The 17962-nt window shown below is 42.5% G+C and overlaps 1 protein-coding gene across 2 annotated transcripts in view; it reads left to right on the forward strand.

Moving 5' to 3' along the window:
* Positions 1-17962, forward strand: part of KIFAP3 (kinesin associated protein 3) — a 562094-nt gene that overhangs the window by 159787 nt on the left and 384345 nt on the right. For both annotated transcript variants that reach the window (XM_069737137.1, XM_069737138.1), the window contains exons 4-6: positions 4579-4637; positions 9428-9569; positions 9662-9761. In XM_069737137.1, coding sequence (XP_069593238.1) covers positions 4579-4637; positions 9428-9569; positions 9662-9761 — 301 coding nt within the window. The remainder of the gene's footprint in view (positions 1-4578; positions 4638-9427; positions 9570-9661; positions 9762-17962) is intronic.

A 17962-nucleotide genomic window follows, 5' to 3' on the forward strand; every position in this document is an offset into this window, starting at 1 on the left:
CAACACAAGACTGATAGGGTAAATACCCTGAGATACTTCCTCAAATCTAACTAACCAAAGGACATGAAGTATATAGACTCAAAAAATATATATAGTTCCATATAAAATTGTATGTTTATTGGTGCAATCGTAAGCAACACTAAAATATACAACAAACAAAATATCCAGATATATTAACAGATTAGAAACAGAAACATTTGAGTATAGAGAATGGGTGCAGTAAAAACAGTGTTGCACCACGGATATAGGAAAACTGGGGGGACGGGGGAATTGATATATTGGGGGTCATAAGACCTAGTAACACAAAAAGGATGCTGCCACAGGGCTACAGTAAAGTGCTCAGTGCTCAATCAATACCCTCACAGCTATATGGATTGTGAACGTTACATCAAGTAAAAGGAAACTATCCTATAGTTCAACACATCCACAATAAACAAGGAGTGAACTAGTCCCATATCCCCATCTTACCCTTTTCCTTTTCCATAGTTCACAACACGCGCCCCTACGCGCGTTTCGCCCACAGCTTCGTCGGGGGGCCCGCAGTAGTAGTAGTAGATTGAGCACTGAGCACTTTACTGTAGCCCTGTGGCAGAATCCTTTTTGTGTTACTAGGTCTTATGACCCCCAATATATCAATTCCCCCCCCCCCCCAGTTTTCCTATATCCGTGGTGCAACACTGTTTTTACTGCACCCATTCTCTATACTCAAATGTTTCTGTTTCTAATCTGTTAATATATCTGGATATTTTGTTTGTTGTATATTTTAGTGTTGCTTACGATTGCACCAATAAACATACAATTTTATATGGAACTATATATATTTTTTGAGTCTATATACTTCATGTCCTTTGGTTAGTTTTAATATGCATGTCCCCGTAGTATATGGACAATGATGATTCCAGAATTCGCGGCAGACTGTGCCCGTCGCTGATTGGTCGAGGCAACCTTTATGACATCGTCGCCATGGCAACCATTATGACATCATCGTCGCTGTGCCCGTTGCTGATTGGTCGAGGCCTGACGGCCTCGACCAATCAGACGCGGGATGTCTACGTCCTTTATGACATCATCGTCGCTGTGCCCGTCGCTGGCGGCCTCGACCAATCAGAGACGCGGGATGTCTACGTTCTTTATGACATCATCGTTGCTGTGCCCGTTGCTGATTGGTCGAGGCCTGGCGGCCTCGTCCAATCAGAGACGCGGGATTTCTACGTCTATACCGTGCCCGTCGCGGGATTTCCAGGACAGACAGACACAGAAAGACAGACAGACGGAAAAACCCTTAGGCAATTATATATATAGATATCTGTGTGTCATCTCCCCTGTATATAGTATATACCTGTGTGTCATCTCCTCCTGTATTAGACCTCGTTCACACGTTATTTGCTCAGTATTTTTACCTCAGTATTTGTAAGCTAAATTGGCAGCATGATAAATCCCCAGCCAACAGGAAGCCCTCCCCCTGGCAGTATATATTAGCTCACACATACACATAATAGACAGGTCATGTGACTGACAGCTGCCGTATTTCCTATATGGTACATTTGTTGCTCTTGTAGTTTGTCTGCTTATTAATCAGATTTTTATTTTTGAAGGATAATACCAGACTCTTGTGTGTTTTAGAGCTAGTTTCGTTTGTCAAGTTGTGTGTTGAGTTTTGTGTGGCGACATGCGTGTAGCAACTTTTTGTGTGTCGAGTTGCATGTAACAGGTTAGTGTAGCAAGTTGTGTGCAGCAAGTTTTGCGCATGGCGAGTTTTGCGCGTGGCGAGTTTTATGTGTGGTGCCTTTTGAGTATGTGCAAGTTTTGTGTGAGGCAACTTTTGCATGTGTTGCAACTTTTGTGCATGTGGCAATTTTTCCACGTGTGCAAGTTTTGCATGTGGCGAGTTTTCCATGAGGTGAGTTTTGCACTTGTGGCGAGTTTTGCGTGAGCCTAGTTTTTGCATGTGGCGAGTTTTGCGCGTGGCGAGTTTTGAGCGCCGACTTTTGTGTTTCGACTTTTATGTGGCGAGGTTGGTGTATGTGTGGTGAAATGTGTGCTGAGGGGAATATGTGTTCAAGCACGTGGTAGTGTGTGGCGCATTTTGTGTGTGTGAACATATCCCCGTGTGTGGTGAGTATCCCATGACGGGACCCCACCTTAGCAACTGTACGGTATATACTCTTTGGCGCCATCGCTCTCATTCTTTAAGTCCCCCTTGTTCACATCTGGCAGCTGTCAATTTGCCTCCAACACTTTTCCTTTCACTTTTCCCCATTATGTAGATAGGGGCAAAATTGTTTGGTGAATTGGAAAGCGCAGGGTTAAAATTTCACCTCACAACATAGCCTATGATGCTCTCAGGGTCCAGACGTGTGAGTGTGCAAAATTTTGTGGCTGTAGCTGCGACGGTGCAGATGCCAATCCCGGACATACATACATACACACACACACACACACACACACACACACACACACACACACACACACACACACACACACACACACACACACACATTCAGCTTTATATATTAGATAATCCTGGATTGTCACATTAAAGATGTATGCCCCATCAGCACCCTCGGGTGCATCCTCCGTGGTTTGTTGTGGGGGAGGGGGTAGATCACCCTGATATTAGCTGGTTCTCTATTGCAGTGTAAAAATTCTGGTTTTAGTTTAGTCTCTCGCTTTTCCTTAGTGTTTATCTGCTATTGAGGTTTCTCACCTTATCCTGGTATGAGCTATTCTAGGCAGCCGTCACCTCCACTTAGAGTCCTGCTTCTGCCTCAGCCTACAAACCGGCTGACCACTCTGGAGACGTCCGGTGATTGCTCCCGTGTTCTCCTGCCTTGTCTCTGCAGAAGAGGAGACAAGCTGCTGATGTTACCGCTAGAAAGATCACCCGGCAATAAGGTACCGGCACCGCGTAGTTTCGCTGCCGCCTCTTCTCTTTCCAGCCCTCAGGCAACTCAGGGCTGTTTTTTTGTGGACAACCATAGAGCGGTTGGGAGGTTGTCCACATTATCTCCACCCCAGGGTGGGGTCTGCGGCTTAAATAGCTTGTCTCCAGAAGCAGTGATAGTTCAGTAGGGCTGGAGAGAGGAACTCCAGCGGTTTGTGTCCTGAGAATGAAAGACTGAACCTGTGTGATCCCTGTGTTTTTCTAGATCGGGCATCTGATGTATGGACTGCGTTGCATCATATTGTTTGTTTGCTTTCCTGTTTTGCCCAAAGGGTTTATTTTTTCCTCCATGCTGGTTTATGCTGTATATATAATAAACCAACAGAAGATTTAAAGAGACAGTGTTTCTGTTTTCTTCCTCCGTGTATCGCTGAGTGAGCTGAACTACCACAATGGCTAGATCTCAAAATAGCAATGCAGTAGACAACCCAAGAATCTCACAGAACTGGAAAGATTTTCCAAGAAAGAATGGATGAAATCCATCAAACAAGAATTGATAGACTGTTGTCTGGCTACAAAAAGCATTTACATGCTGTGGTACTTTCAAAAGGGGTGCTACTAGTACTAACCATCCAGTGTTCCCAAACTTTTACATTTGCGCATTTTCCTTTTTGTAATTTTTAAAATGGAAAAAGATGAAAATATATATATTTTGCCTAAAATACAAAGGACATGTGTCCTCTTTTAGAGATCATTTAATCTTCAAATTTCTTGACTGTTTACATTTTGACCAGGGGTGCACAAACTTTTCCTTGCCACTGTAATATACAAATTGTCTTTTCAGATAAGAAGAGGACTCATTAGCGCCACCTGTTGGAAGTAGCAATCCTACAAGTCATTATCGACCCTTTAACAAATCTTTCCATATGACTTATGATAAACGTCAAATCAGAATCTCAATTTGCAGACACAGTGGTGCTATACAGTTCAGGTTCTCTTCCTCTCTGAAGAGGCAATTTGCATATTAAATTTCCCAGAGGAGCATTGCACAGCAAATAAGCCTCCTTACATTGGCATGCCAGAGCTGGTATGTCACTCTCCGCAAGGAGAAATGTCACCCCTTAGACCAAGACTGATGATGTTGTTCTTCCATGCTGCTATATTTGACCTTCATGCTGCTATACCTTCAGTCTTTGTGCTAAATAAAGAGTTGGGATGCTGCATGCCTGGGTGTGCAGTGTATGGAAGACATAATGGCACCCACAAGAGACTGCAAATTCAAAATTGAAAATGTAAGAGGATGGCAACTGGTAAAAATGCAGAATATAAATCTTTCTTTGTCCTGAAGTTATGTTTTTCCTCAAGTTAGATCTGAAATGTCACCTGAAATGAAAGGGTATGCTTTAAAAATGATGTCTCCTTAATTAACTCCATTTCTCTGCATGCAGCGGCTTTCCTCAGTGGCTAATAGAAGGGACCCCCTCTCTATGATCACCCCATGCCTTATCAGGCAGAAAGAAACCAGCCCCTATAATCTAAAAGTGATAGAAATTGGTTTTAATGATCCTATACCGCTTTGATGTTTTATTCAAAATATTGTATTGCTTCTTAATGCAAAAATACTGTTTGTTCTAATAAATATGAGTATAATTGTTTAAAAATGTAGTTATGGTTACTTCTTTATTTTTTTTCAGAAAAGAAGGAAAAGAAGAGTAATAAACCTAAAGATCCACCACCATTTGAGGGAATGGAGGTAACACTTTACTGAGGATTGCTAGTGTTGGCATTTGTTTTTATGAATCAACACATTAAAGTATTGTGATCTTTTTTTGATTAAAGGGGTTGTTCACTACTAGGAAAACCCCTTCACAATTGAGTGCTTGCACCTGTTAAAATAAAAACACTTATTCTCACCTCCCATGCCAACACCTTTCCAGTGGTGTTAGACGGGTAGTGTGGCAAGCACTCTTGAACATATTGTCTGATATAAGATACTGCAAAGTTTTAAAAGAAGATCCTACACAATCCTTTGTTCAGGACTTTCACCATATGATCAATGAAGCCTATGAGAGGAAGATTCTTAATAAACAGGATAAAAGGTTTTTGAACAAATCCTGCGCCAACCATGGCATTATTTTATCATCTACCAAAATTGCATAAGAACCCTAAAAAAAACACCTGGCAGACCTATTATGTCAGGAATAGGGTCCTTGACTTGTCCTCTTTCTCATTATATTGACCTGTTTTTACAAGATCTGGTATAGTCTCTTCTTATTTGAGAGATTCCACACAATTAATTGAGGAATTGAGGGATATTGAATGCGAAGACAATTATTCTTTCATCTCATTGCATGTAAATTCATTATATTCAAACATAGATCATGAAATGGGGTAAATGCGGTGGGTTTTTATTTAGCAAGGACAGAGATGTTTCCGGAGCAAAGGGATTTTTTGTTAAGGGGTCTGAAATTCATTCTTGAACATAATGTGTTCACTTTTGAAGGAGTACTGTATTTACAGTTGCTCGGCACCGCGATGGGGACTTGGGTCACACCAAGTTTCACAAATTTATTCATGGGGCGATTCGAGTCCTCATCATCACTTTCTAAGCCTATTTTCCACGACAAAATAAGGCTCTATAAGTGCTTCATAGATGATTTGATTATCATATGTCAGGGGACAATTAATAAAGGAGCTTAATGATAACACCTGGGGGATCACCTTCACATCACAAATCAACAAAGTAAAAATGGTGTTTCTTTATCTGGAGATCAGCCATAATTGGAAAAACATTATCGCAAAAACCCATTTTAAAAAGTGAATTCAAATGGCTTTTTAGATTTTTCATTGTGCACATTATAAAAAGTGGAAGGTCAATATACCCCGCAGTCAATTTGTTCATATAAGAAAGAATTGTATGAGAGACTCAGATTATGTGGTTCAGTCCAAAATCCTAAAAAAAAAATTTAAAGAAAAAAGATACCCCAAAAATCTGATAAATGGTGCATATAGGGGCAATACAGTAAAGACACAGGAAGAATGTTTAGAAGGGAAAAACAGGAAAGGGGATAAATGGTAAAGAAAATAGTGATGACCGCTGGAAATTGAATTTTAACAGGGGAAATAAAGTTATACGAACTGTGCTTTCAAAATATTGGTATATCTTGAAACGTGACCCTGTTTTTTTGGAAAACATCTCCCTGATAAACCAGGGATTACATATAGAAGGGGAAAAACTTTGAAAAACTTGGTGGCCCTTAGTAAATTAAAAACCTGTTGGATTTAAAAAGAAAAAACAAAAATAAGAATAAAATTTGATGTAGGGTTCTTCAAGAAACTGGAGTTTTTAAATGCATTTCCAAAAAATGTTTGACCTGTGGAATCCTAAATCATGGGGCCAAAATTATTAAATGCAATAACACGGTTATGTTTTTGACATCCCACAAAGACTCACCTGTAGTAGTGATTATGTTGTATATGTCATCACTTGCAGTTTCAGTTTGCAATATGTGGGACACACCATGCAGACACTGCGGTCCCGCATTAATGGACACAGAACTAGAGCAAAAAATGGCTTTTTGAAGCATAGCCTTTCGAGGCATTTGCTAGTTAAACATAATAAAATTTTTAAAATAAGAGTAACCCCGATGGAGCTGATACCCTCTGGTGTTACAAACAGGAAGGCCCTTTTAAACCGAAAAGAAACGTTTTAGATACATCTTTTGGGAACGTTATATCCAAATAGTTTGAATTATATTATAGAGAGAATTGAAATGTTTTGGGGTTTTTTTCTGCACATTTTTGCATACATGTTGATCAGGATGTGGTTAGAAAGGATGTACTAATTCGTGGGTGTTCCCCTGAACTTGGTCCACACCCCAAATTAAGTTCCTGAGCCTGGGGTTAAAAGGTTTGCTACTATATATGTGTGATTGAATTTTTACTAGTAGGAATTGTATTTTTTGTTTATGATACCTGAAGAAGGATATATACTGTATCCGAAACGCGTTGAATCTTCTCAATTATTAAAAAAGAAAAAATTCAAAATATCATCTTTTGATGTGAGTCCTGTGAAGCGCTGCAGTTATGGACTGGATGTGTTCTTTTTGTTTTACTTGAATTTTTTATTATTGGATAATCTCTGGTCTCCCTTTGCCTTTCTGCATACAGAAATAACCTCTGTCTTTTGAAGCTATATAATATAGAATCATTTGTGCTCTACATCATATAGAGACTCAATTCTTATTTACCTATGCAAGGAAGCCCACAATTTATCTATATTGAGATTAATTGTTGATGAGCCATTTCTTTGCACGGTTCTCTGTATGTGAGACATGCAGTATTACACAAATTTTGATTATTTTGCACTAGGCACTTTAATTGGGTGTTGGTGGTGGCTTTTTGAGGGAGTCCTGTTTAGGGTCAGGGAGGGCTAGCCGATGTGCAGCGGGGACGCCACTTCGTATATATATATATATATATATATATATATATATATATATATATATATGTGTGTGTATATATATATATATATATATATACATATATATATATATATATATAGTGTGCCAACTTCCGCTGGTAGAAAGGGTAATTTAGGGTTACATAATATCTATCTTCCCTATACCTTTTCCAAGTGTTTAAAATTATTTCTGCCATATCCTAGGTATCTATGGCCGATTGTCCTTTCCTTTCCCAGATCATTTGTGTTGGCTAACCCAGACCCTTTTATGCCCTTTTTTACTATTAACCCCTTTCTGACCTCGGACGGTATAATACGTCCGAGGTCAGATCCCCTGCTTTGAAGCGGCTCCGCGGTGAGCCCGCACCAAAGCCGGGACATGTCAGCTGTTTTGAACAGCTGACATGTGCCCGTAATAGGCGCGGGCAGAATCGCGATCTGCCCGCACCTATTAACTAGTTAAATGCCGCTGTCAAACGCAGACAGCGGCATTTAACTACCTCTTCCGGCCGGGCGGCCGGAAATGACGTCATTGCCGACCCCCGTCACAAGATCGGGGGTCGGCGATGCATCTCCATTGTAACCATAGAGGTCCTTGAGACCTCTATGGTTACTGATCGCCGGTGGCTGTGAGCGCCACCCTGTGGACGGCGCTCACAGCACACCTGATTTTCAGCTACATAGCAGCGAACAGCAGATCGCTGCTATGTAGCAGAGGCGATCGAGTTGTGCCTGCTTCTAGCCTCCCATGGAGGCTATTGAAGCATGGCAGAAGTAAAAAAAAAAAGTTGAAAAAAATGTTAAAAAAATAAAGAAAATATGAAAGTTTAAATCACCCCCCTTTCGCCCCAATCAAAATAAATCAATAAAAAAAATATCAAATCTACACATATTTGGTATCGCCGCGCTCAGAATCGCCCAATCTATCAATTAAAAAAAAGCATTAACCTGATCGCTAAACAGCATAGCGGGAAAAAAATTTGAAACGCCAGAATTACGTTTTTTTGGTCGCCGCGACATTGCATTAAAATGCAATGCCGGGCGATCAAAAGAACATATCTGCACCGAAATGCTATCATTAAAAACATCATCTCGGCACGCAAAAAAATAAGCCATCAAACGACCCCAGATCATGAAAAATGGAGACGCTACGAGTATCGGAAAATGGCGCATTTTTTTTTTTTTTTTTTAGCAGCAAAGTTTGGAAATTTTTTTTCACCACTTAGATAACCTAGTCATGTTTGGTGTCTACGAACTCGTACTGACCTGGAGAATCATAATGTCAAGTCAGTTTTAGCATTTAGTGAACCTAGCAAAAAAGCCAAACAAAAAACAAGTGTGGGACTGCACTTTTTTTGCAATTTCACCGCACTTGGAATTTTTTTCCCATTTTCTAGTACACGACATGCTGAAACCAATGATGTCGTTCAAAAGTACAACTCGTGCCGCAAAAAATAAGCCCTCACATGACCATATTGACGGAAAAATAAAAAAGTTATGGCTCTGGGAAGGAGGGGAGTGAAAAACGAACACGGAAAAACAAAAAATCCCAAGGTCATGAAGGGGTTAAGATTGGTCTATTTTTTGTACTTTTATTACGTACCATTAAAAGTTAATTTTAAAAGGGGTTTATTTTTAGTTTTTGGTTTACTCCACAGCCCTGGCTGATAGACCTCATCATTTTACCTCTAACTTCCATGACAACCATCAGCTGCCCTGTAATCACGTCACGGAGGTGCTGGAGTGGTGAGAGAAGGCGTCCGCTCCCTCTCACAAACTCTCCCTCTCACAAACTTCTGAATTCAAACCTCTAGACAATAACACAGGTTTAACATCATCAGGACTTGATCCATCAGCTCTAGATGATTTTGCCAGCAAGTGCCAACATTTATTTAACATGGGCGCTTGTGAAGGGGATAAGGGGGCTTGTGAGTATGTCGCTGGTCTGCTCCTCTAAATCAAAATGATCTGTTCAGTATGAGTGCCGCGGAAGCTCAGGGAAGGCACATCTCACCACATGTCTCACTTGGCCACCACACCCTCAGTTGTACCCATCTTTAACAAACCTTTCATATTTTCAGATTGATGAAGTTGCGAATATCAATGACATGGATGAATATATTGAGTTGCTTTATGAAGATATTCCAGACAAAGTTCGTGGTTCAGCTCTAATTCTTCAACTTGCAAGAAATCCAGACAATTTGGAAGAATTATTGCTCAATGGCAAGTATTCTTTTTAAATATGCCTTGTGGTAGACTGTCGAATTACAGGAATTAAGCTTCTTTTTGTTATTTGTTAATTTTACCGTATTTAGAAACTGCCTTAGGAGCCTTAGCTCGTGTACTACGGGAAGATTGGAAGCAAAGCGTCGAGCTTGCCACAAATATAATATATATATTTTTCTGCTTCTCAAGGTAAGTCTCACATGACCAGTGTAAAATTGTAAATCCTTTGCTTCTTTTACCTTTTATTATCTACTAGATGAAGGCCCGATGCTATTGCATCGGGAGAGCGGTAATGTCACGATGGGGGCAGGCATGCGGCGCTGTTGTTGCCTAATGGCTTCCTGTGATAATCTAATGACTTTTGCATCAGGCATCATGACACCTATGCTTAATTGCATTGTTTTTGTTCCAGCGATGCTGTTGCTCTTCAAGAGTCTCATTTGCCCTTTGTTGTCTTCGACGTTGTGCCTTTGTTGCTTTCCTTTCATTGTCATTGGATTACTTTTTATGAGGAGCCATGTTGGCGTTGATATTTGCTTTTTAAAGGGGTTTTTCCCACGAACAAAAGTTAATTTTAAAAATTGTGTCTGACCAATTACCAAACATTCCAGAGCTCCTGGGCAGGGGAGGAAGCAAAAGACAATACTGATATTACAGCAGGAGATAGCAGAGGATACATTTTGAGAGGTTAAATATTTTTTAAAAAGAGTCAGTGAAATATTTTACCTCACAAAATGAATCCACTGTGATCCACTGCTGTAATGTCAGTATTATCTTTTGCTTCCTCCCCTGCCCAGGAGATGTGGTATGCTCCATACACGGTCAGGCACAATTAATTTTAAAAATGAACTTTCGTTCATGGGAAAACCCCTTGAATGTGACCAGCTTCCTCTGGCTGTAGACACGTTGTGCATCTGTTGCTGGGATCAGCCGAATGATGCACTGCACCTGTATGTAATTCACACAGGCGCAATAAATCAGACCGCCACCATCTTTGTGCAGACAGATAGCGGTAGTTACATTAAAACTGCGCATGCACGCCTCCTGTACAAAGATGGCGCCAGTCAGTGAATCATTCAGCTGATCCCGGCAGCGGCGTGTTCGCGACGGTGTTCCACTGGTGGTACCGCGCAAGAGGCTGCGTGAGTGTGTGTGTGTGTGTGTGTTTGGTGCGTATGGCGTATAGAGTGTGTGTGTGTGTGCGGTGCGACGGTGTTCCGCTGATGGTACCACACAATAGGTTGGTACCAGCAGCAGCTAACATATTGAGACACCCATCACTTGGGTGTCCCAATATGGCGGTCGGTGAACTTCCTCTGCTTGGAATTCTGGAATATGGTGACATCTGGACAGAACAGGAAATGAAACATTACAAGGCAATTATATAAATGGATTGTAGTTTTCTACCTATTTGAATTCTTTATGCATAAGACATATTGCTGAGTATTTCTCACTTGGTAAGTGTTATTTATCAACATATGTGACCCTACTTTGTTTCATTTGGGTTTTTCTTATTTTGGCATTTTGGACTTGGTTTTGGTTATACAGGTGTTTTACACAACATGAAGAGCAGACTCACCAAAACCTTGTCAGATGACAAATGCACTCGCAGGGTGCAGCAGGCCCCTGATAATAAATGCTAAAGCAGCACAGGTGCAAGCTACTGATTAGAGCAACCACCCACTCGCCCAAACATTAGAGGGGTTGGCTGCCTAGTAGCAAAAATGCACACAGGTAAGGCTTGCATAAGACACTATTCACACAGATAAATGTGATGCACAGTGTCTGGACATCCTATTGATCACGCCCATAGTATTAGCAGGCGGGCTGTCCAGCACTATATATATATATATATATATATATATATATATATATATACACATATACATATACATGCAACACACAAGAACCAACATAAAGGGGCCCTGCCGCACCCTGCAAAAAGATGAAAAATTAAATAATGTATATAATACATTAGATGAGGTATTAGTTACAATTTTAGCCAAAATGGATAAGCTCGCAACCCAACATCAAGGGTCCTCATAAACTTGCGAGTCCAACTCTAATATCAAAAATAGCTAACAGAAAAACTAAAAAAAAAACACAACATGAAGAGCAGACTCTTCATGTTGTTTTTTTGTGTTTTTATACAGGTGTTTTAGCCTACCGTATATACTCGAGTATAAGCCGAGATTTTCAGCCCATTTTTTTGGGCTGAAAGTCCCCCTCTCGGCTTATACTCGAGTCATATACCCGGGTGTCAGCAGGGGAGGGGGAGCGGGGGCCGTGTAATCATACTTACCTGCTCCCAGCGCGGTCCCTGCAGTCCCTGGCTTCTCCGGCGCTGCAGATTCTTCCTGCACTGAGCGGTCACATGGCACCGCTCATTACAGAAATGAATAGGCAGCTCCACCCCCATAGGGGAGGAGCCGCATATTCATTGCTCTAAATGATCGGTGCCATGTGACCGCTCAATTACAGGAAGAAGCTGCAGCGCCGGAGAAGCCAGGGACTGCAGGGACCGCGCCGCAGCAGGTAAGGGGAGCGCAGCGCTATAATTACCTGCTCCTCGCTCCGGCTCCATCTGCAGTGTCCTCTAGCAGTGACGCTCAGGTTAGAGGGCGCTGTGACGTAGTCAGTGCGCGCCCTCTGCTGAGCGTCAGTGCTGGAGACGGAGCTGCAGAGGAGCAGGTAATTATTGAAAGCGCCGGCGTCCTGAGAAGAGAGGTGAGTATGTGATTTTTTTTTTTTTTTTATGGCAGCACCAGCAGCATTCTAAGGAGCACCTATGGGGCCATAAAGGTGCAGAGCATATAAGGGGCACAGCATTATAAGGAGCACCTATGGGGCCATAAAGGTGCAGAGCATATATGGGGCACAGCATTATAAGGAGCACCTATGGGGCCATAAAGGTGCAGAGCATATATGGGGCACAGCATTATAAGGAGCACCTATGGGGCCATAAAGGTGCAGAGCATATATGGGGCACAGCATTATAAGGAGCACCTATGGGGCCATAAAGGTGCAGAGCATATATGGGGCACAGCATTATAAGGAGCATCTATGGGGCCATAATCAAAGGTGCAGAGCATATATGGCACAGCATTATAAGGGGCATCTATGGGGCCATAATCAACGGTGCAGAGCATTCTATATAGCACAGTTGTATATGGAGCATCTATGGGGCAATAATGAACGGTATGGAGCATCTATTTTTATTTTTGAAATTCACCGGTAAATGCTGCATTTTCTACCCTAGGCTTATACTCGAGTCAATAAGTTTTCCCAGTTTTTTGTGGCAAAATTAGGGGGGTCGGCTTATACTCGGGTCGTCTTATACTCGAGTATATACGGTAATTCATCATTTTAAACTTTTTCATAATTGCTTAATTGCTTTCAAATGCTGGAACACAAAATCTATCCAATTTTGTATGGCCCCCGAAGGATTTTATAAATATCCAAATGGCTCTTGGCAGAAAAAAAGATTCCCCATCCCTGTGTTAAAGAATCATGCAACTTTTTCCTCTTAGTTGGTGTAAAAATGTAAAAGACAAAAAAAAGCTTTTAATTTTGCACAAGATTCATAATTCATGAAGAATTTGATGCATAAAACTGCAACAAAACTGATAAGACAAAAAAAAAAGAAAAATCATAAACATGCAAATTATGAATCGGCTCTTTTTTATTTCTGAGCTATTGCTGTTCCTGACACTGATTGTCAACCTTCTCCCTTTCTGTGACTTGGATGAAAGCTGTGGGCAGACACCTGTGGGCAGAGGGAACTGCAGATCATGAATATTATGAGCTGCTGAGTGTGGACATCATTGCATGTATGACAGAACTCAGGTTACATTGCAGCTAACGGGGATACTGCTCATAACGGCACAATACACGGCCACTATGAGGCTCTTGAGCTGGGGGCCCTTTGCCTCTCGGCACCTGGCTCTCCTCCCCCGTCATCACAATTTCATCAATATCCATATCTTCATGATGCAGAAAACGTTGAGTAGAATGGTGGATCAGATTGCCAGGGGCTCTCTGATCCATCACTCATGCTGTGCCTCTGCCTGTGAGTCTGACATACTGTGCACTGCAGGGGCAATTATGTCACTACCTTGCACCTGCTGTGCGGGGGACCTCAGTACTACTCACACAGCACAGACTCGAGCAGTGTGTTTTTGTGTGTTATTTTTTTTTTAATATTAAGTTGTGGGTGGGCTATCATACTGAGTACTTAGTGGGTGTTGATGGGGGCACACATACCAAGTAAAGAATGATTGAAGGCCCCCTACAGAGTAGAAGAGGGTAGAAGCTATCATTCTCAGTGGGGGACATCCTACTGAGTAGGGCGCTGTGGGGGCCATAATACTGATCAATGGGCCACGAGGGCCCCATACTGGGTACTATTGAGGCCTTCATACTCTATTGTGATATCATACTCACTGGGAGTATCATCCTGACAGGTCGTGATAGTTTGTGGGGAGGAACTATGTGGCTTTCATACTGGGAGGGAGCAGTTTTGGTGCATTATGCTGTGGCCGTATTATACTGTGTTATTGGCATTGTGGGGACATCATCCATTGCTAAAGGCACTATTGAGTCACCATACTGTACATTTGTAGGATAAAATTGTAGAGTGGGATTCACTATTTGGATATCATACTTAGTATGTGTGGATGAGGACATTTTTGGGAGTGTCATCTACATATATAATTGTCTGAGGTCCACTTCCGTCTGTTTGTCTGTCTGTAACGGAAATCCCGCGTCCCTGATTGGTCGCGGCCGCCAAAGTCACAGCACAGTCCGGCCACGAATTGACCCCTCCCTACTCCCCTCCAGTCAGTGCCCCCTCCATACTCCCCTCCAGTCAGCGCCCACATAGCGTTTTAACAGTCCGTTAAACCGCGGTGTAACGCAGTCCGTTAACGCTGCCATTAACCCTGTGTGACCAACTTTTTACTATTGATGCTGCATATGCAGCATCAATAGTAAAAACATATAATGTTAAAAATAATAATTAAAAAAAAATCATTATATTTTCACCTTCTGGCGTCCGCGGCAGCCTTTCCTGCTCCTCGCGACGCTCCGGTCCCAGGAATGCATTGCGGCAACGACCCGTGATGACGTAGCGGTCTCTCGAAATGATGACGTTGCAGTCTCTCGAGTGGGTTATGGGTTATTGACGCAAGGCATTACTGGGAATGGAGCGTCGCGAGGAGCATCGCTAAAGGCCTGGGCTGGATCCGGGGGCCGCCGGAAGGTGAGTATATAACTATTTTTTATTTTAATTCTTTTTTTAACAGGGATATGGTGCCCACATTGCTATATACTGCGTGGGCTGTGTTATATACTACGTGAGCTGTGTTACATACTGCGTGGGCTGTGTTATATACTACGTTGCTCTGCAATATACTACGTGGCTGTGCTATATACTACGTGGCTGTGTTATATACTGCGTAGCTGTGCTATATACTACGTGCCTGTGCTATATACTACGTGCCTGTGCTATATACCACGTGCCTGTCCTATATACTACGTGGCTGTGCAATATACTACATGGCTGTGCTATATACTACGTGGCTGTGCTATATATTACGTGGCTGTGTTATATGCTACGTAGCTGTGCTATATACTACGTACCTGTGCTATATACTACGTGGCTGTGCTATATACTATGTGGCTGTGCTATATACTATGTGGCTGTGTTATATGCTACGTAGCTGTGTTATATACTACGTGCCTGTGCTATATACTATGTGGCTGTGCTATATACTACGTGGGCTATGTTATATGCTATGTGGGCTGTGAGACTCTTTCGCCTGGGGCCCTCAAAAACCTGCATCTGGCCCTGGCTTCACTGATTGGTCGCGGCCGGCCGCGAACAATCAGCGACAGGCGCAGTCTGGCTGCGAATTGGCACGGGGTTTGAACTACGATTCCCTAATTGGTCCTGCCCGGCCGGCCGAATCCTGTGTATTCATTGCATTATTCTGAAATCTTCATAAATAAACTACATACATATTCTAGACTACCCAGTGCGTTAGAATCGGGCCCCCATCTAGTAGTCTATAATAGCCATTAAGCGATATCGTGGGTTAAAACACTGAGGGGCTTCAATCGGGACATAATTACCTTGTACATGCCACAATGTCCTTCTCCCCGTTTATAAACGACTAGATGGTGGCCCGATTCTAACGCATCGTGTATTCTAGAATATGTATGTGGTTTATTTATGATGTTTTCAGAATAATACAATTTACACACAGGATTCGGCCGGCCACAACCAATTAACGAAGCGTGGTTCAAATTCCGCGCCAATTTGCGGGCGGACTGCGCCTGTTGCTGATTGTTCGCAGCCGGGCGTGACAATCAGTGAAGCCAGGTCCGGCTCCAGGTTTTTGAGGGCCCCGGGCGAAAGAGTCTTAGTGGGCCCCCCTCTTTAACACATACCGCGATTCATGATGCACAGATACAGCAGAGAAATATAGCACAGCCAAGTAGCGTATAACACCGCCACGTAGTATATTGCCCAGCCACGTAGTATATTGCCCAGTCACATAGTATATAGCACAGACACGTAGTATATTGCCCAGCCACGTAATATATTGCACTGCCACGTAGAATAGCACATCCACGTAGTATATAGCACAGAGACGTAGTATATAACACTGCCCATGCAGTATATAACACTGGCGATGTAGTATATTGCCCAGCCACGTAGTATATTGCCCAGCCACGTAGTATATTGCTCAGCCACGTAGTATATTGCCCAGCCACGTAGTATATTGCCCAGCCACATAGTATATAGCACAGACACGTAGTATATTGCCCATCCACGTAATATATTGCACAGCCACGTAGTATATAGCACATCCACGTAGTATATAGCACAGAGACGTAGTATATAACACTGCCCATGCAGTATATAACACAGGCGATGTAGTATATTGCACAGCCACGTAGTATATAGCACAGCCACGTAGTATATAGCACAGAAACGTATTATATAACACTGCTCATGCAGTATATAACACAGGCCACATAGTATATAGCACAGCGATATAGTATATTGCCCAGCCACGTAATATATACCACAGCCACATAGTATATAGCACAGCCCACATAGTATTTAGCACAGAGATGTAGTATATAACACAGCCCACGCAGTATCTAACACAGCCCACGTAGTATATAGCAATGTGGGCACCATATCCCTGTTAAAAAAAGAATTAAAATAAAAAAGTTATATACTCACCCTCCGTCGCCCCCCCGGATCCAGCCGAGGCGTTTACCGATGCTCCTCGCGACGCTCCGGTCCCAAGAGTGCATTGTGGTCTCTCGAGATGATGACGTAGATGTCATGCGAGACCGTTACTTCATCATCTCGTGAGACCACAATGCATGGACCAGTCACCGGAGCGTCATGAGGAGTGGAAAAGGCCTCGGCTGGATCCAGGGGGGCGACGAAGGGTGAGTATATAACTATTTTTATTTATTTAATTATTTTTAACATTAGATCTTTTTACTATTGATGCTCCATAGGCAGCATCAATAGTAAAAAGCTGGTCACACACGGTTAATAGCAACGTTAACGGAGTTTGTTACACCGCAGCATAACATGGTTCATTAACGCTGCCATTAACTCTTTGTGAGCGCTGACTGGAGGGGATTATGGAGCGGGCACTGACTGCGGGGAGTAAGGAGCGGCCATTTTGCCGCCGGACTGTGCCCGTCGCTGATTGGTCGTGGCCGTTTTGCCGCGACCAATCAGTGACTTGGGGTTTCCGAGACAGACAGAAAGACAGACATACAGACGGAAGTGACCCAAAAGGTACCTTCACACATAACGATATTGTTAACGATATCGTTGCTTTTTGTGACGTAGCAACGATATCGTTAATGAAATCGTTATGTGTGACAGCGACCAACGATGCTGGGAGATCGTTGGTCGCTGAATAAAGTCCAGAACTTTATTTCGGCGCTGGAGGACAGACAGCGGTAGGTAAGTATGTAGTGTTTGTTTTTTTTTACTTTTAGGATGGTAACCAGGTTAAACATCGGGTTACTAAGCGCGGCCCTGCGCTTAGTTACCCGATGTTTACCCTGGTTACCGGCATTGTTGGTCGCTGGAGAGCTGTCTGTGTGACAGCTCTCCAGCGACCAAACAGCGACGCTGCAGCGATCCGGATCGTTGTCGGTATCGCTGCAGCGTCGCTTAATGTGAAGGGGCCTTTAGACAATTATATGGTAGATGAGATGACTTTGCTGAGTACACATATTAGAAATGATTCATCATTTCTGGAGGATTTTCAACCTTTTTGCTTTTTTGTTTTATAGAATTAGTTGCTGTTTTTGATTTCAAGGACATGAAAATGGCGCATGCAGTTCAT

The sequence above is a fragment of the Ranitomeya imitator genome, chromosome 8, assembly GCF_032444005.1.
Source record: "Ranitomeya imitator isolate aRanImi1 chromosome 8, aRanImi1.pri, whole genome shotgun sequence".
Taxonomy (NCBI): domain Eukaryota; kingdom Metazoa; phylum Chordata; class Amphibia; order Anura; family Dendrobatidae; genus Ranitomeya; species Ranitomeya imitator.